The sequence below is a fragment of the Leptonychotes weddellii genome, chromosome 5, assembly GCF_054177405.1.
Source record: "Leptonychotes weddellii isolate Sample4059 chromosome 5, ASM5417740v2, whole genome shotgun sequence".
In the NCBI taxonomy this organism is placed as follows: Eukaryota; Metazoa; Chordata; class Mammalia; order Carnivora; family Phocidae; genus Leptonychotes; species Leptonychotes weddellii.
The window spans coordinates 107,891,303-107,914,630 of NC_138373.1; the positions used below are offsets into that span (position 1 = coordinate 107,891,303).

General features: G+C 56.4%; 2 protein-coding genes across 6 annotated transcripts; one reads left to right on the top strand and one right to left on the bottom strand.

Annotated features, from left to right (window-relative positions):
- Positions 1-1,033: 1,033 nt before the first annotated feature.
- Positions 1,034-17,878, bottom strand: AGAP2 (ArfGAP with GTPase domain, ankyrin repeat and PH domain 2). Of its 3 annotated transcripts, XM_006740045.3 has the most exons (19): positions 12,747-14,022; positions 11,018-11,076; positions 10,328-10,415; positions 10,063-10,148; positions 9,768-9,915; positions 8,642-8,776; positions 8,203-8,312; positions 7,631-7,789; positions 7,383-7,469; positions 7,194-7,298; positions 6,592-6,754; positions 6,287-6,406; positions 5,114-5,242; positions 4,129-4,188; positions 3,749-3,897; positions 3,547-3,637; positions 3,204-3,426; positions 2,827-3,082; positions 1,034-2,652 (listed from the first exon to the last, which is right to left on the bottom strand). In XM_006740045.3, the coding sequence occupies exons 1-19, from the start codon at positions 13,903-13,905 to the stop codon at positions 2,410-2,412; spliced, it is 3,570 nt and encodes a 1,189-aa protein (XP_006740108.1). In that variant the 5' UTR covers positions 13,906-14,022; the 3' UTR covers positions 1,034-2,409. The 3 variants fall into 3 exon arrangements, with proteins under 3 accessions (XP_006740108.1, XP_006740109.1, XP_030891194.1); XM_006740046.3 differs by lacking the exons at positions 4,129-4,188; positions 12,747-14,022 and adding an exon at positions 17,572-17,878; XM_031035334.2 differs by lacking the exon at positions 4,129-4,188 and having other exon boundaries at positions 12,747-14,021.
- Positions 17,879-20,139: 2,261 nt separating this feature from the next.
- On the top strand, positions 20,140-23,141 carry TSPAN31 (tetraspanin 31). Of its 3 annotated transcripts, none has more exons than XM_031035337.2 (6): positions 20,140-20,628; positions 21,121-21,249; positions 21,543-21,623; positions 21,950-22,081; positions 22,394-22,507; positions 22,603-23,141. In XM_031035337.2, the coding sequence occupies exons 1-6, from the start codon at positions 20,566-20,568 to the stop codon at positions 22,675-22,677; spliced, it is 594 nt and encodes a 197-aa protein (XP_030891197.1). In that variant the 5' UTR covers positions 20,140-20,565; the 3' UTR covers positions 22,678-23,141. The 3 variants fall into 3 exon arrangements, with proteins under 3 accessions (XP_030891197.1, XP_030891198.1, XP_006740106.1); XM_006740043.3 differs by having other exon boundaries at positions 20,397-20,628; positions 21,121-21,288; XM_031035338.2 differs by lacking the exon at positions 21,121-21,249 and having other exon boundaries at positions 20,388-20,628.
- The last annotated feature ends 187 nt before the right edge of the window (positions 23,142-23,328 follow it).

Here is a 23,328-nt window from a genome sequence, read left to right on the forward strand (position 1 = left end):
GTACCTGTCACTGCACCTGCATCCTATGTCGGGCTGCTGTGCCGGGTGGTCCCCAGCCTAGAATCCTGGAGAATGGAGGCCTCCGTGTGATCAGGACCTGGCCCCACTGCGGCAACCACACCGTGTTAGCTTCATGGCACACCTGCAGCTGTCCGTCGTCGTGGGGCTGAGAGGTTCTGAGCCTCTGCCAGAGGCTCCATTAGAAGACTCAGGGCCATTGACTGAATGACATGTGGTGGCTGTGCCCAGCCCGCATTGGCTGCTGGCCAATGCCACTCCACCCAGTCCCTCTATCAGGGCAAATGCTTTCTGCTGCCCACGAGAAACAGCAGGATGGGCTTCATGCTGAACCAGGAAGCGCTGCAGCTCTTGAGGGCAGCACTGGCCTCGGTGGCCTAGATGACATGGAGGTGGGCAGACATCTGCTACAGCAGCTGGGCATGGAGTGTGCGGACACCAGGGACCTTTGTGGCTGCGAGGTTTCCCACCTCTTGCCTCCAGGTCCCTACTCTAATGAGCTCTACTTCTGGTACCGGGTCCTAGGGCAGGCCTCCATGGCCAGCGCTGGAGTCCTCACCAGGCCCCTCTGAACAGATATTGTTCAGATTACCAATAAACAGATGCCACCAAGGTAACCTGCCCAAGGCCACCTAGCCATGAAGTGGAGGGCCCGGTTACAAAATCAGATCTGACTCCAAAGTTCCTGCTCTCAACCAAAGCTACCCCAGCTTCCCACCTCTCCAAGCAGCCCCCTCCCCTGTCCTCTCCTCTAAGTTCCACGCCCCAGCTCCTTCCCAGAAAAGGGATCATGTTGGGAGTCATTGACTTTTCAGCTCCCTGGATCCCCACTGTTGCTCTGACCTGCCTGGTTCCTTTCACTACAGGGTGAAGTATCTGACCTGCCACCGGGTTGCCCTGCCACCAGCCCCAGCAGGGGCACCCTCTGCTGGCCCTCTCCCACCTCCAGTTCCCCACCTTGACCAAGTCCGTTCCCTGACCCGCCTCTTCAAGAACAAACCAGCAGCTCACCCCCTAGACAAAATCACTTCCTCTTTAATTGCTGTTGAAGAAGATTCACACCATCTGCCTCAGAGGAGATGGGGGCATTTCCCTCTGCCCCAGTCCCTCTCCCCTCCCCAATTACCTGGTCCTTTGCAAAATATTTTAGCTGAGAAAAAAAAAAAAAAAGAAAAGAAAAAAAAAAGACCGGAAACCACTGACACAGACGGTCCAAGGGCTGGATTGATTAAAGGAGGCAGGGCTGGGCCAGGTAAATCCACCCCACCACCCCCTTCCTGGGGATGGGGAAGGAGGCCTGGAAACCCTCCCAGCCACCTCTCATCCTCTTAGCCCTGGCTGGGAGGGATCATGGGGTTGAAGGACGGGTCTGGAGCTGCTCCAGTGGGAGGGAGGGGCTTGACAGGAAGAATAGTGGGGGAGGGGTCCCATTGCAGGGGTGCCCCCTACCCCAGATCACCATGGGCGCTGCACAGTCACAGGTACGCAGTCACGGTCACAGACACTCACAACCCGAGAGCACCCCCACCCCACCCCACCCTCTGCCCACCCCTGGCTTCCCCTACCCTGAAACGCCCTCCCCAAGTCCCTGCCCGCCCCCGCCCCCTTGTTGGAGAAAAAGCAATAAATTACAAGGTCCCTCCCCAATCCCCTTAGCCCGCTCTGCTCCATCTCTTCTCCCTCCTAAGATAGTAGTGAGGAGGGACCCAGGCTCTTGGCTCCCCCGGCCCTTTAGCTTCCATCCATGGGTGGGTGCGGGGGGACGTCCTGATTTCCACTCCTCATGGTCCCTTTCACGGAAAGGGTTGGGGACCCCCCTACCCCCTTGGGCAGCAGGGGTCCTGCCCCTCGCTGCCCTTCCCCCTTCACTGGGCAGTGAGATTAGCATGGAAGGGGTGGGGGTCCCGGTATTGGCCCCAAGTCCCAGGGCTAGCTCTCCCACGTACTAACCCCTCCCTCTGGCGTGGCGTCGCCCCAGGAGCCAGCCTGGGTATGTGCTCCCGCCTGGGGATTGTCGAGCACAAGCAGGACTGGGTCTCCCCCCGTGCCCTCCTAGGGGGCGCGAGCGGGCAAATCCAAGCTCCCAGGAGCAGGTACCGCGACAGGGGGTCCGCTTCCGCGGACACCCAGCGGGTAGACCCAGAGCAATCCGAGCGTGGAGACGGTGGAGAGGGGGCGTGTTGAGCTGGGGTCTCCATGCCTCGTTGGGGAGAGGGAGGTGAGTTTGTGTCTTCTGGGAGGCGTGGGGGCGGTGCCCTCGTGGGGGAAAGAAGTGCTCCCGTGGGGCGGGGTGCGGATTGGAGAGGTGAGTGGGTGCATCTGTCCAGCGGTCCACCCGATGTGGTCGTGCCCGGCCCGTGTGGGAGTGGGGGTGTCTCTCCCGCTGGGCAACTATACCAGCGCGACGGGGGCGTCGGCGCGGCCCACGCTGGCGGCGCTGCTCCGGCGGCGGGGGCTGGGCGTGGCGGTGATGCTGGGGGTGGTGGCTGCGCTGGGGGTGGTGGCGGTGCTGCCGCCCTCGCCCGGGCAGCCGTGCTGGAGAAGGATGTCGGCGCACAGCTGGCTTCCAGCCTGGCGGGCGTAGAACAGCGCCGTGTGGCCCTGTGCGTCGCGGGCGGCCACGTCGGCGCCGTACTAAAAGGACAGAGACGGCCCGCGTCACCAAGCGGCCCCGTAGGGCCGACACCCGCACGCCGTCTCCCCAGACTTTCCAGGCCCGCTTCCAGGGTCCTTTCGGGGATAGCAGGCTCTCCCGTGCCTGGCGGGAGCCCTCCAAGGCCCCCCTTTCCCCATGCCCCACGCACGTACCCACAACAGCAGCTGCGTGATGACAACGTGGGCGAGCTCGGCTGCCAGGTGAAGGGGGGAGCGAAGCTGCGGGTCCTCTACGCTGGTGTCGAGCGGCCCGTGTCGCGCATGGGCCAGAAGCAGGAGAACGGCGGCCACGTCCTGGGCCTGCACCGCGGCCCACAGCTGGCGGCCCAGCGGTTCCTCGGGAGTGCCCAGCGGCGCCAGGAACAGCAGCTGCTCGTACTTGGCGCGGATCCATGATTCACGCTCCTCCCTACAAGACCAGGGATGGACAGGAAGGGCTCTAGGGACCCTCGCCCAGGACCTCTGCCCCTCACTCAGGGAAACCTCTCGGGAGCCGCACGTCCTAAGCGCCCCCCTTCCCTCACACGTACCGCGAAGAGTCCCGCGTGGGTTTGGTGCGGCCCCGCGTGTCGCTCTCCCACACGCGGTTGGCCATGTCGTTGCCAATGGCCGTCAGCACCAGGGTCAGCTCCCGAGGCCAGTCGTCCAAGTCCAGCGAGCGAACGCGGGACAGGTGTGTGCCCAGGTTCCGGTGAATGCCAGAACACTCGATGCAGATGAGTGCGCCCAGGTTCAAACTGGCCCACGTGGGGTCTGGGGAGGGAGTGCAGAGGTCGGCGCCCGGCGGGCAGGCAGCATGGGCACCCCAGCGTTCGCCCAACCCCAGCGAACCACACTCCCTCCCAGACCCCTCCGCTTCCCCCTTGCGCTCACTGGGGGCCCCGCAGTCCACGCAGGTAGAGTTCCCCTTGGCGTTCCGGATCGCCTGGATGGCCACGGCTTCACTTTGGCTGTCTGTGCGCAGCTGCAGAAAGGGTTGGGGTTTGTATTGACTCTGCCTTGTATTGAGCCCTTCTCCAGACTCTTAAGACACTCACCTCTGCTCACCCCCAACCCTCACCCCCCGACCCATTACCTTGACCTTGCTGCTCTCACAGCATTGCAGACTGGCTAGGATCTGACTTTCGATGGCCTGGACCCAGGCATCCCGCTCCTCAAAACTGGCTGCTTCAAAGTGCCACGTCTGACCAGTGCTGGACACGATCAGGAATTCGAAGTTTTCCTCTGAGTGGGGGGATGGGATGGGGTCATGAGGGATGGAGTTCAAACAGGGCTGCCTTGCCCAAACCCTTCCCCCCCTGATGTCCATCCCAAGCCCCTGGGAGTGGGGCAGAAGGGTTGGGGAAGCAGAAGGTGGGGGAGAGCAGGAAGCCCGAGCACATGCAGGGGAAGGCAGGGGCACCCCCACCCCTCTGCACCCCAGCTGAGCGCCCCTCCCAGCTCCCCACTTGTTACCTGCTTTATAAATATTTCTTAAACTACCAAAGGATTTTAGTTTCCACATTTTGCGCTTGGCTGGTTTCCCGAAGCGAAGGAGATAGAGATAGAATGGAGAGCAGAACAGAGAAAGAGACCAAGAAAGGAGAAAGAGAGAGGCAGATGGAGAGATGGAGAGAAATAGTGACAGAGTGCCAGAGACAAAGCAGGACAGACAGATGGGGAGAGAAAGCAGAACTAAAGTCAGTGGCCCCGGAGCAGAGTAGAGCAGAAGCCAAGAGCCATGAGAGTAGGCAGATCTGGAACCTGGGTCTGAGCACCCAGCAGAGAGCAGGGCGTGGGGACCAGTTATCATGACCAATGAGGAGCCAGGTCTCTGGGAAGGGAAGGGATGGTCAGGATCCGAGTGAACACAGGGAAAGGGGACAGAAGCTGAGTCATGGGCCTGGGACAAGGGGGTTGTGGGGTTCCAGAGGAGTTTCAGGGGCCTGGGGAGGTCACTGAGGGCAGGAATGGGGATCACTGTGGTCAAGGGCTGTTGGGGGAGCTTGGTGATCACAAGAAGCTATCGGGAACAGGGGCTGGGTGGTCACAGAGTCCGGAAGCTGAGGACTCAATGGGTGACACTGAAGTCAGGTGCTGAGTCACTGGGGGCCACAGGGGGTTCTGGGTGCAGGGTCTGGGATGATAAATGGGGTTGAGGGCAGGAACAGAAACTAGAGGGTCATTAAGAGAGGAAGCAGGAGCTACAGGCAATGGGAGTCATTGGGTATGGGAGTGGCAGGACTGGGAACTACTGGGGTACAAGGCATTGTCTGGGGAATGGGAGGAAGGACGGGGCTGAGGGGTCTTCGTCCATTTTTCACTAGGTCATGTGCACAGTGATAATGATAGTCAAGCACTCAGCTCAGGTACTTTTCCTCCTCCTGCAGGAGCTAGGCCAGGGATCTGGAGTTGGGGGTGAGGGTCCAGGGTGGGATGGAACTGCCCACCAGGGCCTCACCTTCAGCCTGCCCAGCCGAGCCTTCGGTCTTGGATGGTGTTGTCAATTTTTTCCTCCTCTGCTTCTTCACCATGGGAGAAGGAGGGGGTTCCCGACTCAGGGGGCTCAGGTCTCCAGATGGGGTACAGTCTTAGGGAGGGGGACACAGCTGCCTCAGTTGCCCCCTCCACAGATTTCCTGATTTCTCCATAGCCTGTCTCCTCCCCTGAGCTAGCTTTGGTGCCCCTTCTCTCCAGGAGGTCCCCCTTGATCATGCCTGGGAATGTGGGCAGATGAGTGGTCAGATGAGTCAGACCTGCACTCAGCTCCTGGCTCTGCCACTTACTGGCCTTGAGACCTTGAAGCAAGTTGCTTAATCTTCTGAGCCTCAGTTTCTTCATCCCTAGAATGGGGATAATAATCTCGACCTGACAAGTTTGCTGTGAGGATTGCCATTACAATTTATTTGTGTGTGGGCGCCTGGGTGGCTCAGTCGTTAAGTGTCTGCCTTCAGCTCAGGTCATGATCCCAGGGTCGTGGGATCGAGCCCCACATCGGGCTCCCTACCCAGCTGGAAGCCTGCTTCTCCCTCTCCCACTCTCTCCTGCTTGTGCTCCTGCTCTCGCTATCTCTCTCTCTGTCAAATAAATAAAATCTTAAAACAACAACAACAACAAAAACCACAATTTACTTGTGTGTGTGTGTATATATACAGTAAGTATATTGTAAATTGTAAATGTGTATATATGTTGTACATACACAGTAAGTTATAAATTGTAATTGTATATATGTAGATTGTGTGTATATATATATATATACTCAAACACTCCAAATACTGATGGCTGACTATGTGCTAGACAGTGTTCTCAGTTTGTTTAAGCCTCAAAGCAACCTCTGAGGTAGAATCTATTACCTCCACTCTACAGATGAGGAAACTGAGGCACAGAGAGGTCAAGTGACTTGCCCAGTGGCAAGCCAGGGTTTAAGTTCAGGGGACTTAGCTCTAGAACCCACTCGTGTTAACCATTACGATAATCACAGTATGACTGAGCTTGGTGCCTGGCGCCCAGTAGATGCTCAGTGTGTCCACTCACACACCGATTCCAGCCTCCAAGCTTCTACCCCAAGTTCCTTTCCCACCCACATCCCATTCACAACTGGAAGAGAGTGGATGGAGGGTGGGTCCTCACTGACCAGTGCTGAGGGCTCGGGCCAGATTCCGGTCTGGCTTTAGCAGGTGCTTGGATGTCTGGTCTGGTGGTGGCTGCAGGGAACTGGGGCTGGGGCTGGGGCTGGGGGTGGGAGTGGTGGCCTCTGTTGGAAGGGAAAGAAGATAAAGCTTCAGTGAGCCCCTGGGTCTTTGGGACCCACTCCTGGTGTAGTTCCTCGTTATCACCCACCTTCCCACTTATCCAGTCCCAGCCTCCACTTCCCTACTATCCCTCCCCATCCCCCAGCTCTGGTCCCTTTTCTGCCTCTCTGTCAAGAGCCCCACTCACCAGGACCTTCACCCATCTGCACAGTGCTCATGTCCTTGACCAACCCATTGATACTGGCTGAGGGGCCAAAAGCAGAGATGGCTCTCGGGGGCCTCTTGCCAGGGACTTTGACTGTTGTTCGTAGCAAGTCCATCTCCTTGCCGTGGGTACTGTGGATGTAATCCTGGAGGGGCACAGGGGTTGCGAGTGTGGGAAGCCTGAGGTCCCTGGTGGTGCTGAGAAGCAGCCAATAGTGTGGGCTAGAGAGGATCTGCAGAGGGAGCCCTGGGGGCTGACTGCGTTGGGATGAGCTTCTAGGGGATGGGCTCCCCAGATTTGGCCCAATACTATCTCCTCCAGAAAGCATTTCCTGAATGGCAGACCAGGTGGAGGTCCTTCCTCCATCCTCTCCCACTAGACTGCAAGTTCCCCAGGGGGATGTCTTTACTTTCCCCTCTCCAGCATGGGTACGTGGTGGGTGCCTAACACGTGTTTGCTGAACCTAAGAGAACGGGACTAGGGCTTCCCGGAAACGATGTTGATGTTTGTCAGAGGCTCAGACTGGTAGGGCGGAGGGGTGTTCAAAGCCAGCCAGGGTGGCCCAGCCAAGCTCTGCCACTCACATTAATGCTGGGGTGGTAGAGTAGGAAGCCATTACTAGACAGGGTCACATATTTCTTCTTCCATTCTTTGTTCAAGGAGTTGCCACTTCGCTTCAGTAGGAAGCTCTGGAGGATGGAAAGAGACATGTGGGAGAAGAGCCAGTCAAGACCAGCTACCCCCAGCCTGCCCCCAGCCCCTGGACCACTCACCTGTTTGATGGGGATGGCTCGCCCACTCCCTGTTGTCTCTCCCCGACTGTCCAAACTCCGCTTCTCAGAATCACTGCCCCGACGATTCTGGAATGGTTATTGGCATCAGTTAGAGAACTAACAGAGGGATCCACTGATGGAAGGACAGGGAAGGCAATGGAAAGGGGCCCAACAGTGGGGTCTAGGGACCAGGGAAGATGGACAGGTAACAGAGAACCGGAGGATGGGGGAGTCATCATGTCCAATACCGCGAAGAGGCTGGTCCTGCGCTTGGCGGCCCGGTGCAGGGACCCTGGGGTGCTCAATCCAGCCACGGCAGCTGCCTCAGCTCGGAGCTCCCGGTGACCAACATTGGGTGAGGATGGTAGGGAAGAAGAGTAGTCGCTAGTGTGGCCCCCATTGCTAGCCTGGGGATGGATGAAGGAGTCAGCAGAAGAGTTAAGATCGCCCCCACCCCACCAAGCTATAGTTACATTTAGTTATGAGGAATTCCAGACATTCCTTGATCTCATCGCCCTTTGTTTGCATTATCGTTCATAATAAAACTCCTCACTGTCATATGCTTTCCATTTTGCAAGTATTAGGTCATACAATTTTCCTGAAACCTTGGGAGGTTTAGGTGACTTGCTCGAGGACATTCCAAACAGCGTTTCAAACCTGCTTGATGTCCAGTCCAATGAGCTTTCTACAAATGGTGTCACTGCCATTTCCATTTGCCCCCCACCCCCAACCGCCTTGGTATGCAGTACCTGTTCTTGGATCACCAGTCCCTCCTCTGCATCCTACCAGCCCCTCTGTGGGCCCTGAAACCCCAACTCACCTGCCCAGCTACAGGAGTGGAAGCAGCCGAGTGGCTCGGGGAGCTGGGCAGGGACTTACAGGCAGCCAGAAGCTGTTGCTGTTTCCGTAAGGTCACCACCTTCTGGGCCACTGAAGGAAGGGAGAGAGGAAGGGCACATGAACAGGGCAGATAGCCAAGACCACCCTTTGTTGCCCAATTTTGAGAAATCCCCCAGAGATAACATAGGCCCAACTTCCTTGTCACCGTAGGCTTCGTGCCACCTGGAATCTTGGCAGCTCATCCAGCCCAGAAAGACCACGTGGTCATTAAGCAAACCTTCTCCAAACCTCCCTGATGCCGCCTCTCTCCCATGCAGGCTAGGCTGCTGTCACTCCCAGAGAGAGGCCTGGATGCCCTAAGAACTTCGCAGGCCCCTCGCTCCCTGCTTCCCACACGTGCGGTGAGTCACGGTACTCACCCTCCTGGAAGACGCGGTCCACATTGAGCCCGTAGGTTGCACATGTCTCGTAGTAGCTGCAGCGCTTCATGTCTGCGCACAGAGCCCTGGCGCGAGCATCGCCCACCACTCGAGGGGAGGAGGCACTAATCCTGTCTGAGGGGACAGGAAAGGGGCAGGATTGGATGAGGGCGCCGCTTCCCCACTCTTCCTACTTTCTTTTTCCTTTGGCTCCAGTCCCAGGCTGGGCACACTAAGGACAGGCGGTGAGAGAATATCCCCTTCTTGTTTGAAGGCTGGGCCCAAGCTCACAAGCCCCGAGGCAGGAGGAGCAGGTGGGTGAGCTCTGTGTATGTGTCTTCAGGGAATACTCGAGAGGTGAGCAGAACTTCTTAACAAGGTCTCAAATGGCTGAGACTCCCAGGTGTCCCGTCACCCTGCCCTGCAAATCCAAAGAACCCTGAGCAGAGTGGGAGTTCACCTCGGAAAAGGTTGAAAGTCCACAGGGAACAGGTGGACTGTTCACTCGGCAGCAAGGAGCCAGGAGGCGAGTGGCGAGGGGAAGCAGGCTCCTGCAGGATAGGCATCCAGACAGAAAGCTGAGCCAGCTCAATACAAGGTGGGTACTGGGAAAGCTTTTCCTGGGCCTGCTGGCATCTGAGAGCCTCTGAATAACTTCTTTGAGAACTCAGACTTTTCTGCCCTCTGTATTTTCTCCATCATTTCGTTTGTGTTTTCTCTTTTTTAGATACGTCCCTTTGAAACATGTTAGCCTGACCCAGCTGTAGCGAGGGAAAGATAGAAGGCTTTCTATCCACACTAGAGCCTGAGATTTTCTGTGTTTGCCATGGTGGTGACAGGAAATGGCAGGGTGAGAACACAAAGTAGGTGACATCTCAGAGGAGTGGAGACTGCTCCTATAGCTGTCCCTTCCTTCCTGGAGGGTCCTCTTTTCTCCGCTCAGACCCTGGGACGTTTTTTTTGGTTTAATGACTCCTTTATTTGGAGACAAGGCTCCTTCCAGAGGGTTCCTGAAATCCAAGTGGCCATTGCCACACCTCACCAAGCTCTCACCTGTGTTGGGCAATACCTCAGCGGCCATCTCCAGGACTCCCTTGAAAGCAGTGCTTGCCCAGGCCCTCCTTACCTTGTGTCCCCACCAGGGCCAGTGCCAGGCCTCCTCGTCCTTCCCCCCGAAGGGAGCTCAGCTGCCCATGGAGACGGCTCACGGCCTGGAAACTGTTTTCATCCTCCAGGCTGAAGACCAAGATGACAGCATCTGCCCAGCCTGAGAACTTGCGGGGGGTGAGGAAGCAAAAGGGGGGTCAGACAAATCTACTCCTCTGGACACTATGTCCAGGGAGGTCTGGGGAACTAGAGCTTTCTCCCTTGGCCAGTGCTGACCCCAGCCAGCCTGCCTGTCCCAACATCTCACCCCTCACCTTGGCATCAGGTGCCCCAGCTTCCTCTCGGATCAACACCAGATGAGTCTGTCCATCCACCAACATCTCTTTCTTGTGCTGCTCACCTGTCCGGAAGGGTGGAAGTGGTAGTAGGTCAGAGGTCACAGGTCACCAAGTTTCCCCACGCTCCCTGTACTTCAGCTGTTGTGGCCTCATCTTTTCCTCTGGTCTCCACAGCTGCCTAGTCATTGATCCTGGATTCCTGACCCAAAACCTTAGCTTACTATGGCTCCTGAGAACTCACTTTCTGTCTTCTCCAGCACTTGGTAGGAACCGGTCAAGAATCGGTGGATGAGCGATGACTTCCCACTCCTGGTGTCACCCAGCACACCCTGAGAACACGGTTGTGGAGCAGAGATGGTGAGAATTAAGAGGAGGTCAAATGTTTGGGTCTGAACACTCCCGAGAACTCAAAGAGATTGGCAGTGTTAAATCATCCAAGCAGGATCCTGCAGGGACTGGGGATGATGACTGGTCAGGAGAGAGCATTTGGGAAGATCAGCTGAGTGGGATAAGAAATGATCCCAAGCTCAAAGTGGACCGCAGGCTGAAGATTCTCAGCAACCCAGTACCGTGTGTGTGTGTGTGTGTGTGTGTGTGTGTGTTTGGGGGGGGGATGATGTCACAGCGCTAGACCCTGGTTGGAAAGTTTTACCCAATTCGAGGCAATAGAGCATGAAGGGCTAAAGGGGAGATGCCAGAAACGAGGAGAAGCTTGGACAAAGACCATGAACAAACAGGAAAAAAGAAGCTAGAGGAGAAAAAATTGTAAGGATATATCAAGCCCCAGGAAGGTGGTAGACTCTCAGGAGTACTAGGAAACTATCCCCCATTCCCACAGAGAGAGGGAAGGGAGGAGGTGAAGGGGAGAGAGTTGAGAGTGCGGTGGGTGGGAAGTCAGCCTTCATACAGACTAGGGGACTGGGTTACCTACCAGGCGCAGTTCAGGAATGGAGCGGCTCAAAGTCCATTCCTGGCTATTGACCACAGCCTCTGTAATAAGAAAGGAGCCATTAAGAGAGGATGCTCCAGGCCCAGGAGCACCCCGGCCCCTCAGCCACCCCTCCTCATTTTGCAGCTTCCCTTAACCCCCAGGACTCTGCCTGGGCTGGAGAACTGTGTGGAAAGGCTAAGTTCGAGAGTGGTCCCCAGTCCTCCCATCCTAGCCGCTCTCCCCACAGCTGTTGCTGCCGCTCAGTGGTTGCTTAGCAACGGAACCAGCTAGACAAAAATACTTCAGCTGGCATCTCCTTTAAAGCACATCCCCAAACGTAAGTCTGCCCCAGACCAGGGACCAGAGTTCTGACAGTAGCCGGTTTTTCCCTCTGGAAGAATGGGAGAGGGTCTCCTTCCTACCGGCCTGACTGGGATTCCAGGGCAGATCCTGGGAGGGGCTGGGACATGGGAGGCAATGGGTCTTCCTCAATCTCCATTTCACAAGAGAGAAACTGAGGTGAGGGATATCCCTCCCCCTTTTCAAGGTCAACAGCATGGTGGCCCTGAGCCCTTCCCACAGTCCAGGCAACGGAGCTTGGACTTGCCTAAGCTTCCCTCTCCCATAGCTTCCTCACAAGCACCCTCTGAAACAAGTGTGGGGAAGGGCTCCATTCCTTGGCCGGGAGAAGCCTCAGGCCTGGGGGCGGGGGGTAGGATGCTCCTTCCGCCCGCCGTGTCCAGCCCCCGCGCCTGACACTGGCCGGACGTTCCCGGGGCGCCGCAGCTGAGGCGGGAACTCTGGGATCCGGAGCCATCTGCTCCCACCCGCTCCAGAGCCAAACCCCGGGGGCCGCCCCCGCTCCCGAACCCGCCTCCCCTCCGGGGAGTGTGAACCGCACCAAGAGTCCCTAGTCTCTTTCTTCCAGAAAAAAAGAAAGACCCCCCCCCCCGAAAAAACCAGTACCTTCTCAGCACCCCCTCCCAAGTCTCCGGGGGTAAGAATTGCCTTTGCAGCAGTTCGTCCCCCTGAGTCACTCCTGGGCAGCCCCCTGGGGGTTTCAACGCCGCTGTGGGGCCGGGGTGGGCAGTGGGGGAAGTGAAGCCTCCTATCCGCCCCCTCTCACTTCACATTCAAGTATTCATCACGTTCCAGCCCCCACGCACTCCCGTACAGCCCACTCCACCTTCACTGCATGGAAAGAAACAAGAGTCCCTCCCTGCTGCCTCACCAGCCGGGGCTCAGCCCAGGAAAGCCCTATCCCTGGCGAGGAGCTGCCTGCAAGGTCACTCTCATGCCACCTGCCCCAAGTGCTCAGGAGACACTGAGGCTTCCTCATCTCCTTCACCTTCAATATTCGTTTAGGCAAGGCAAAGCTATGTTCCCCTGCTCCCAGAGTCCAGCTGAGGCTAGAAGTGGGGTCCGGGGCTTCTCTGGGAGCAATTTCCTACAGTCACTCTGACCAAGGGCATTATTTTCCCAGAAAGCTCTGAGGCTTTCTGGGTCCCTCTGAAATCAAGTCATCTCTCATGTGGCACAATGTAGCTACCCACCCCCTTTCAGGACCTCTTAGGCTTTGCCCCAGTCCTTGGCAGAGGAGTGAATTTGGTTCATCCACCCACCCAAGAGAGAAGCTTCCCTAGTTCAATCCTGCACACCTCTCCTCCACCCCAAACTGAGCATTCCACGTGCCCTCCCCTCCCTGTTCTCAGGCCCTGGTCCTACTCACTAGGGGAGGCGCGAAGCTCTGCGCCCAGCAGCTCCCTGGACCCGCTGCCAGAAGACAGGCCCGGGGGTCCGGGAGGGGGCCCGGAGCCAGGAGGCCCCCCTGTGCTCTTGGTGAAGATGCCGCTGATAAACTTGAGCATCTTGCGATCTCGAGTGGATGCTCGGCCCCCCTCCCGGCCCCGTTTCAGCCCTGGAGCTGGAGGCTCCAGAGTGATTGGAGGTGCAGGCCCAGTGGGCTGCGCGGAGGCGGCGGTGACAGCAGCGGCTGGAGCCGGGGTTGCTGGGAGGGTTAGCGGAGGAGGAGAGCCAGCAGGCGGTCCCGGGTGCAAGTCACTGTTGTCCAAGGTCTTACTCTTGCCTTTCCGAGGGGACAGCTTCCCTCGGGCTCCCGACGCAGCCCCGACCCCACCAGAGGTCGTGGCTGCCGCTCCTCCTCCCCCGGCGGCGGCGGCGGCGGCGGCGGCAGAAGCTCCAGTCCCGGCGCTGCTCTTTGACCCCTTGACCCTGGGCTTGCCTTCGCTCTCGGGCCATGACAGGCGGCTACCCGCGCCCTTGCCCCCGCCGGCTTTGGAGCCACTCGTGGTTACGGTCTTGCAAGGCTTGGGAGCCGGCGGAGGAGGCGCCACCTTGAGCCTCCGACTGCCGGTGCCGGGGTGCGGGGAGGACGAGCCTGGGACGCCGCCGCCCGCCCGGCCTTCAGGTTCCGGGCCCCCCCAGCTCGGGCTGCTGAGCAAGGGGCGCCGGGAGGTGGGGGCGCCCCCGGGCTTGGGGTCAGGGCTCAGCCCCCCGGAGAGTGGGGGCCCCGGAGGGGCGGCCCAAAGGGAGAGGCGGCGGCCGGGAGCAGGGGAGACGGGGCGGGCCGGACTGGCCGGAGCCGGGGACAGGGCGGGGGGCTCGGCGCCCCCGGCGCCCGCGCCGCTCGTGCTGATCCACAGCGCATCCTGCCGGTGGAAGAGACGCTCGTGCCGCTTCTTGCCGGGCTCCTCCGCGCCTCGGGGGCTGCCAGGATCCCCGGTCTCGGCACCTCTGGTCCCGGGGGCGCCGGCTGCGGCCGCAGACGGAGAAGGCGGCGGCGGAGGCACCGACTCGAGCTTGACCAGGGTCAGCGAGATGAGGTAGGTCGTTGTCCGGCGCTGAAGCGCGCCCGCGCCCCGGCTCATGGGGCCCCGAGACCCCCGAGCTGGGGAGGGGAGGGGACTCCCCCGGACTGCCTCAGGGGGGCCCGGCCATGGGGCCGCCCTGCTCGCTGCCCCCAGCCCCCGGACCCCGCTGAGCCCCCAGCCCGGCTCCGCTGTCGCCGCCGCCTCCGCCGCCTCCGCTTGCGCCCCCCTCCCATCACACGGGGCGCCCCCTCCCCATGCTCCCCGCCCTGCGCCCCCACCCCGTTGGAGCCCCGGGACCTTGGTGCTGCTCCAGGGAGGCGCGCCGGACCTTGCGCCCCTGCCTGGGTGGGGGCGCCGAGATGGGCGGAGGAGGGCGGGGAGGACAGTAGTGGGGGCAAATAGGGGAGAGGGAGAAAAAGGGGGCAGAAAAGAGGGACCCGAGGCTGGGGGAGAGGAAGAACCGGTGCGGGGGAGGCAGGGGCGGGGAATGGGGACTCAGGGGACAGGGGCCGTGGATGGGGGTCGGAGAGGGGATCTGTAGGAAGGTGGGAAGCTAATGGGCTGGTCGTGCGGGGGATTCGCAGGGGCGCGGGGGGGATGCTGGGGATGGAGATACAGGCGCCGGCGGGGGAGGAAGGAGGGAAGCCTTAGGGGGTGGGAACCCACGGGTCTGGGGTCTGGGAAGGAAGGGGCGTGAGATCCGGGCGAAGGATCCGGGGGGCTCGCCGGGGCTCGGCTCGGTCCGGATGCGCTCTGTGTCCGGGCGCTCCCCTCACATTGAGGAGGAGGCGGCCCCCCGCCCCCCCCACCCTATCTCCCCCCCCCCCTTCTCTCCACCAGCTCGGCTGTCTGAGAAGGCGGTGCAAAATCCAGGACTGGATTTCCCTCCCAAATCCTGGGCTGGATTTCCTAGAACTTGGACTCACCTACTCCAACAATCTAGCCCCCTCCCCTAGCACACCACGGTTAGGGAGCGCGACTGTTGGGTGTGGCATTTAGGGACAGGGGTAAAAATCAGTACACGGGTGGACAGTCCGCAGGGAAAACGGAGCGAATTTAGGGGTCACTGCCAATTCTGGAGAAGTTGAAGTGGGGAAATGGGAAGTCCTGAAATCCCTTTCCCAAGACCCCTTGTCTCCCCCAGGTAATTGCACGCATTCTTTTTCCCATCACCCAGCCGCCTGGCCCACCCCACCCCACCCCCACACGCAATAAATTGATGGGGACACGACTTAAGCCCAACTGTCCCAAAGTGAACTTGGAAAGTGTTCCCTGGGGATGGGGACAAACATGGAACTTAGCAGGGTAGGAAGGAGGGGGGTGCCTTAGGAGGGGAGAGATCCGAGGGCTCCAGGAGCCCAGGCCAAAAAGTGAGTCAAAGGCTCCAGCTTGAGGTGGAAGGAGAAGGAATATGTCTACAGATTGACACCCCCCATACCAAAATGCCTCCAGTCTCCATAGCAACCGTAGCTCCAAGAGTGCCTCAGAATCAGCGGGGATAAGCAGAGAAGAATCGGTGTGTATGGTGGGTGGGGGACCTGCCAGGGGACTGGGGGTTAAGGAAGACACCATCCTCGAATCCGGTTACCCACACGTGGGGTATTTAGTATCCCTGAATATAAGGAACCCCTTCAGTTGAGGCGGGAGCCGGCCTCTTTTCGGTTCCCATTCGGTCTCCGGAGGTTTTCAGGGTGGAGGCCTTTTAGAAGGTTAAAGAGGAGATAGAGAGAATGGAAAACGTCTGTCTGCTCTATGTCCACCACCCTTCTAGGGACCCTGGAGTTCAAGACTCACTGTCCTCTACCCTGGGGAGAAGGTTGAAGGGGGTAGGCCAATGGGGAATGGAGGCTGAGACCTGTCAGGGATAGGCCAGAGTGACGGCAGGCCTTCATGCAGGCTTGGAGACCCCTCCCTGGACTCAGGGAGTCTCAGCATTCCCCTAATTTGGTGTCCCACCCTCCTGACGCAGCTGAGACTATAATAAGTGCTGTCGTGGGCGGCTCTTGGAGGCAGGAGCCAGCCAGGAGCAGGCAGCGTGCTTGGCCTGGTAGGGGGTGAAGGGGGGGGGTGGTACCAGGATGCTGGATGCCCTTTGTTTTCCCTGAGACCTGTACCCAATCCCTCTTGAGTCCTGTCCTGAGGTCAGCAGCCCCCTCTCCACCCCACCCCAGGAGGACACCATTCCCAGGACAGGGGACCCTTCAGTAGCCTTTTCTGAATGTTCTGAAAGAGAGGGTAAAGGAGATTTGCTATTTCTGCCTTGATTTTCCTTCCTTCCTTTGGTGGCCTCAGTCTTCCTTTATGCTCAGTGGGAAGAGAATCCTGACTCTCAGGGAAGGAGTGGGACAAGTCACTTGTGAAGAGTGGAGTCTTCTGGGCGATTTCAGCTTCCACCCCTCCTCACTCCCTCCTCCAGAGCTAAGGGGAGCTCCTCCACCCTGACTAAACCCTTTTCCTCCCCCTCTTTTTTTTTTTTTTTCTACAGGGGTGGGGTTTGGAGTTCCTTCCTAGGAGGCCCCATGGGGCCACTCCCCCTGGGTCTGCCTTTCCACCCACTGAGGCTGTAGGAAAGGTGTCAGCCATCGTTCTTGGCAAAGGGTGGGGACAGGAGGTGAGAGGGGCACTAGCCTCAGAAAGGCAATGGGAAGGGGATCAGACTGTCCCCTTAGGAACCCGAACCAAATGTTCCCTCCCCAAGTTATGGTATGGTGGCCTCTACCACCAGAGAGGTCTGGCAGCAGGTGTCCCTGATGGAAAGAATGGTCTCTTGAACCCCCACCCCCACCCCAGGTAGGCAGCTGAGGCTGGAGCGGCTGGGAGACCAGGCTGTGATGAAGGATGTACTTCTCCCAGACACCTTTCAGGAACAACATGGCTGGCTTTTGTCAGCTCTTTGCCACCTCAGAGGTAAATGAGAGGAGGCTAGGCTGGAGACGCCTTTCAGTTCCACCAGCTCCTTAGCGGTGGGGCCCTGTGGATAGAGAGAAGCTGTTCCTGCCGGCCCCCCCCCACCAGACTGAAGGCTGGGGTGGGCAGGAGGATGTGGCGGATGGTGTTGCCATGGCAGCACTTCCTCCCTGTGTTGTCATCACTTGCTCTAATGGCACTAAGGAGGTAGAGCGGAAGGTGTGTGTGTTGGGGGTGGGGGGAAGGACAGGAACAGGGGCATGGGGAAGAGAGGGGACCGAAAAGAGTCCTGGGACTTCGTTACACTTTGGTTACAGTATGAGTAGTAGTGTGTGCCTGGGAGGCTGAGATTCTCTGCGTGGTGTATTTCAACGTGTGTGTGTTTCTCTCTACAGCTGGAGAACAAGAGGTCACTGATCCTTTGTGGGTCCTGGGAATGAGCACATTATCCAGTCCCAGAACCTCCTGCCCCACACTGCTTCCTGCCCTGGACTCCCCAGGCAGGGTCCAAGGCTACCCTGGGTCTGTCACGGCCTCCCCTCCCCATGCTCACCCACTTCTCCATTGCCAAGAAGGTCAGCTCAGCAGTGACTTGTATTTTGATCCCCTGGGAGCAGGATCAGAGTTGGGGAAAGAGGAAGAACGACACCTCCCATATCTGTTTTCCATCCTGTCCAAATATTCTTCCCCCGAGTCCCAGCTCCATCTAGAGGACTAGGAAGTGGCTGATTGGGAAGTGATGTATGGCACAGCAAGCCCTTCTATGCCTCCGCTGGTCCCCGATACACCCAAGTTGGGAGCTAACCCTTCTCTTACCTCGCACACTGTCCAGTGAGGCCTGGATGCTGTCCCGAAGTTCAGGATCGCCCACCCTCTCTGCCAGCTTCCTTAGGCGGCTTAGAGACTGCTTGGCCACCTCGTGTCGCCTGACTTCTGCTCTCACTGCAGCGACAGCCAACTGCCTCTGGGCATGCATGTTGCCCAGACCTGTCTTGCCAGGCTAACAGCAACCTCTGGCCTTGAAGCCCATGGCCCCGCAGTCCTCAAAAAACAGAAGGCCCCTTCTGCTGTGCCCCAGAACTCTGCGCTCCTGCCCGCCCTTCCGTCTGTCGGCCTCACTTCCTGACTGGTGAGTTTCAAACCCACAGCCTAGGACAGCACTACCTGCTGAACCTCCCACCCCCTCTAGCGTTGGCCCATGAACTCTGCCAGCCAGCCCCTGCTGTACGTCCTCAGCCAGGTGGATGGAGAGACCTCAACGAGCGTCCTAGGGCCTCCTGTGGGAGATGGCTAATTAAGATGGGTGTTGGTGCTAGGAAAATGTGCCAAGCCAGGCCCCAGGTGCAATCCCAAACTCTTGGTGATCTACAGATTCATGCTCAGTCTCAAACTCTGACAGGAATGTATACACACTTGGTCTCTCACCCTAACAGCCCTGCATTCCAGCTCGCAATTGTACTCACCACCCACTCTGTACCCACCACATCCAAAGAGCTCGTATACCTACATCTTGCTCCAGAACCCTTCTTCAGTTGGCTGCCGCACTCAGAAAGGCAATGGGAATGGTTACCTCCTGCTTATAAAGTTCAGGTAGTTATGGGGAGAACAGGTTATGGAGGAGAACAGCAACTATAACCAGACAAAACCACCATGCTCTCTCAATTACTTCCATAATAATTGTCTGTAACAACAGTTTACGACACACTTTCAAATATATGGTCTTTATGACAGGCCCAAGGGGTGCAAGAAAGGAAGCCAAAGTTCAGAGAGGCCAGTAAGAGGTGAAAAAAAAATCTATGGAAGTCTATGGGTCTAGGTCTTTTTTTTTTTTAGATTTTATTTTTAAGTAATCTCTACACCCATTGTGGGGCTCCAACTCACCACCCTGAGATCAAGTGTTGCACGCTCCCCTGACTGAGCCAGCCAGGCACCCCTGTGAGCCTAGGTCTTCTGATTTCAACTCTGATACTCTTTTTCACTATACCACCCAAACAAGATGCCTGCCAACCACTTCCCCTTATCTCTAATACCATTGTCTTGCCCTTGATTTCGGACCTGAAAGAGAAGAGGGTAGACGAGGAATTAAAGGACAGAATGAAGATGCAGGGGGAATGCGGGGGTGTGTGTCGCTAATTTGATCTAATCACTTTGTTTCAGGACTCAAACCCTTCTGGCCCTGCCAAATGTCTTTTCTCCAGCACATGTTCTTTTTTTTTTTTCTTAAAGATTTTATTTATTTGACAGAGAGAGAGGGAACACAAGCGGGGGGAGCGGGAGAGGGAGAAGCAGGCCTCCCACAGAGCTGGGAGCCCAACGCGGGGCTCGATCCCAGGACCCCGGGATCATGACCTGGGCCGAAGGCAGACGCCCAACGACTGAGCCACCCAGGCGCCCCTCCTGCACATGTTCTTGATACTAATTTATGAAGGATAGGGGATTATAACTATGTGACTATTTGTATAGTTGGAGATAAGGGAATTGGGGGCTGGGATTACCCACTGGAACTTATAGCCTGACGAAAATAACTAACACTGAGCGTTGACTGTGTGCCGGGTACTGTCCTAAGCACATATATCTGCATATATTAACTCATTCGATTCTCACAACAACCCAAGAGGCAGGTGTATTGTTATTTATCTCTATTTACAGATGAGGAAACAGCCACAGAGAGCCAAAGGTTACACAGCCAGTAAGTGGCAAAGTTGGAACCCATGCAGTCTGGCAATTAGACTACTGCTTCGGCAGTCATAGAATCTAAGTACATACAAACTGAAGTCATCCTGTGGGGTTGAAGGGAGGTTTTTTGTTTGTGTTCCCATTACCACTGTTTCTCTTGGGGGAAAGAGGAATTATGCCTTTTCCCATATCCATGAAAAACATTTATTCAATACTAAGCATATTGATCAACCTCTATGCCCACCCCCGTGAAAATGTGGAGACTCCTCCTTCCCCTAATATTTATTCATATTCCTTCACATTCCAGACCTCTCCCTTGGCCTTTTTTTTTGTAAGCCCTGGATCAGGCACGTGCTCTGAAGATACCGAGCACACGCATGTCTGCGCTTGTGGCTTTGTCATGCACAGGAATGCCCTGGCTCGAAGAAGCTGTTCTTCACACTGAATTTCTAGCATATTCACACCCAGTTAGGAGGGGATATGGAAGAAGAAATGTGTACTAGCGGACACACCTGCAAATGTGTGACGGCTTGTTGGATGTTACTGTGCCCAACCCGGGCGAAATAGCTCGATGTTGTGCTCCTCTGGGTGTTCCCGAGCGTGATGCAATAACAACAAACAACGGCGTCATCATGAGATCACTGCGGGACAAGGGGAAAGGGGCGGGGAAGAGCGCTCCCTCGAGGGGAGGAGCCCTTTCACCCTGCCCTCGAAGCCGCACCTCTCCCTCTTCCACTGGGTTTCTCCTGAGCCTCCTCCCTCGGATTAGCTCTCTTCCAGCGGCGGCCACTGAAAGCTCCGGTTTCAATCCGGGGAAGTTTAGGCTTTGCTCCTTATGAGAATCTATGGAAGCCCTACCCCCAGTTTAAGTTTCAGCCAATAAAGAACCTAAAGGAGGGGCCGGCAGGCGGGTCAGTGACGCAATGCAGACTGATTGGCATTCAGGCCACCGACGTCCTGGATTAGCCCCGAGTTTCGCCAATCCAGAGGCAGGGGTGGGACGGTGCAGGCGCAGAGGACTGGGTTTGGCTGGACTCGATTTAAAGAGACAGAAGCTGTCGGGGTCCAAGAAGACGGTCCCCAAGAACCTCCCCCCAAGTCCTTGGGACCACTTGGGTCCCCAAAGCTGGGGAGATGGTTTGCGGTGGCTTTGCCTGCTCCAAGAATGCCCTGTGCGCTCTCAACGTGGTCTACATGGTGAGGTTTTGGAGGTGGTTCGGGAAGCTTCAGGGCGGAAAGAGGAGTGGGGAGAATCTCTAGGGGACTTCCGGTGGGAAGAGAGGTGTACTGGGGGTTCCGGGAAGATTCCCGAGAACTTCCGGCGAAGAGGGAATTCCAGGGGACTTCCGTGGGAAGAGGGGAGACTTCCGGTGACCAGAGGGTTTGTCTGGGGGTGGGGGCGGATGAACCGAGGGCTGTGGGTATAAAGGCCCATTCCCCCCTCCTGGGAATTTGTTTCTCCCAAAATAGAAGTAATGGATGAAGCTAAAATTTCCTTTTTTATATTCATAGACTACTATCCCTGCTGCCCCCACTCCCATCCCAGCCATCCTGACCTCTGGTGGGTGCATACACCTGCTGTCCTTAGTTCACACAAACTCAGATCTCCTTTTTTGTCCCAAGACTCCCTGTAGGGCTTTTGGCTGTGCTAGAGTTCTTTTGAGATGTAACCTGCTCTATTTCCTGTAGCTGGTAGGCTTGTTGCTCATTGGAGTGGCTGCTTGGGGTAAGGGTCTGGGTCTGGTGTCCAGCATCCACATCATCGGAGGAGTCATTGCTGTGGGAGTCTTCCTTCTTCTCATCGCGGTGGCTGGACTGGTGGGTGCTGTCAACCACCACCAAGTACTGCTATTCTTCGTATCCTGACCTTAAGTGGGGTTCTTGGGAGGGCTGAATTGGCTAGGAATGTTTGAGAGGGGTAGACTTGAGGGATCTTGGGGACAGGTCTCCTGGCCCTGCCCTATACCATACTTCATGAAACGAGCTGATGACTTTGTTTTCAACTAACACAGCTATGTAAGTTCTATGAACAGATGACAACAGATGGTTATTATACGTGCAACATAAAGGAATCTAGGACTTTTTTTTTTCCCCATAACTCTTCCTCTCAGTACATGATCATCCTTGGGTTGGTCTTCATCTTCCAGTTTGGAATCTCTTGCTCATGTCTGGCTATTAACCGAAGCAAACAGGTAAGTGCATGTCCTCTCAGCTATTTGCTTTTTTTCCTCTACCCTCTAACTCCCTCCCCTCAGTCTGGACCTCTTAGTAACCCACTACCAGACTCTTCAGCTATTTGCTTCCTCTGGGAAGTCTGGGTAATTTTCCATGAGTATTTTCCAGAAGAACCCAGAGGTGGATTTTTATCATTTTCTGTATAATCCACCTTTGTTTCTGAGGGATGTTGACTGACTTTGCTGGAATAGGGAAATCGAGGCACTTGAACTAAGATCATGATATAAGAGCATTCTTAAGGTTAGCAGCATCCAATAATTTCCCTCTTGCCTATATTCTCCAGACAGATGTCATTAATGCTTCTTGGTGGGTCATGAGCAACAAGACCCGGGATGAACTGGAAAGAAGTTTTGATTGTTGTGGCTTGTTCAACCTCACAACCCTGTATCAACAGGATTACGCTTTCTGCACTGCAGTGAGTTGGTGCAGAGGTGGGGCCGGGGGCCGGAGGGTAGGAAAGCTGGTTAAGGATACTGCCCAGACTGGCAGATTTAAGAGTTTGAATGACTGTCTCTCTCTAGCAGCTCTCTTGCACTGGGGCCATGTGCTGAGAGGGCGGGAGGTATGGATACAAAGGTTAGAGAATTAGTCAAATGAGATTTCATTCTGTAGGATACTGATTAGAAACTAGTAAATAATTTCTGGGGCCCTTCACCACAGGTGTCAGGATAGGGCAGCCTAGCAACTCTGCATCCTCTAAACACACGCACACGTGTTTTATTCTCAGATCTGTAAGAGCCGGAGCTCCACGTGCCAGATGTGTGGAGAAAAGTTTCTTAAGCATTCAGACAAAGCCCTGAAAATCCTGGGGGGTGTTGGACTCTTCTTTAGCTTTACAGAGGTAACATTCTTCAGTTCTCTCATACATACACCCTTTCTGTCTTAGCTCCAGAGATTTGGAATTGCTGATAATCTCTTTCCCTTTGCTTTTTACAGATTCTTGGTGTTTGGCTAGCAATGAGATTTCGGAATCAGAAGGATCCTCGAGCTAACCCCAGTGCCTTTCTATAAGACTCTAGATCCTTCTGACTTTTCTCCTGCTCTCTATCCTCCCTAAGCTTTTTTTCCTCCCTTAGGGAAAACCTAGGGTCTGTAGCCCTTTTTGTTTGAGAAAAAGGAAAGGCCCTTTGCCACATCCCCCAAAGATGACTGAACAGCCAGGCTGTATGCCTTGACATGTTTAGTGGGAGCAAGATCATAAGGAATAAAGAACAACTTCCTCCCTCTCTCCCTAAGTGGATATGGGAAGCTCCTGGGAGTGCATGAGATGGGATGGGGGTTGGAGTCATTCCTGGCTCTGTTTCCCCGCTTTTCCCTTCCACATGCCAGACCACCTCAACACATCCTGGCCTGGCTCCAAGGGTAAATCAGGGATGGAACCAGGGAAAAAACCACCAAGAACTCTTTCTTACACTAAGCAGGACCCGGTGTGGGGAAGTTCAGTGAATATAAAAATAAAAGCCACTTAAACTCCACATTCAAAGAAACAATGTAAGTGCCTTTTCTTTTGCCAGTTGAGGGGTTCCGCTTGCCTACATAGACCCTGTGACCTAGGGAGAATCTTTTAAGATTCTGTAGGAAAGTGCCATCTTCCAAATGGCTTTTCCCAATCCCCAAATGGCAAAGCCCATGAAAGGAAGAAACATTTAAAAAAAAAAAAGA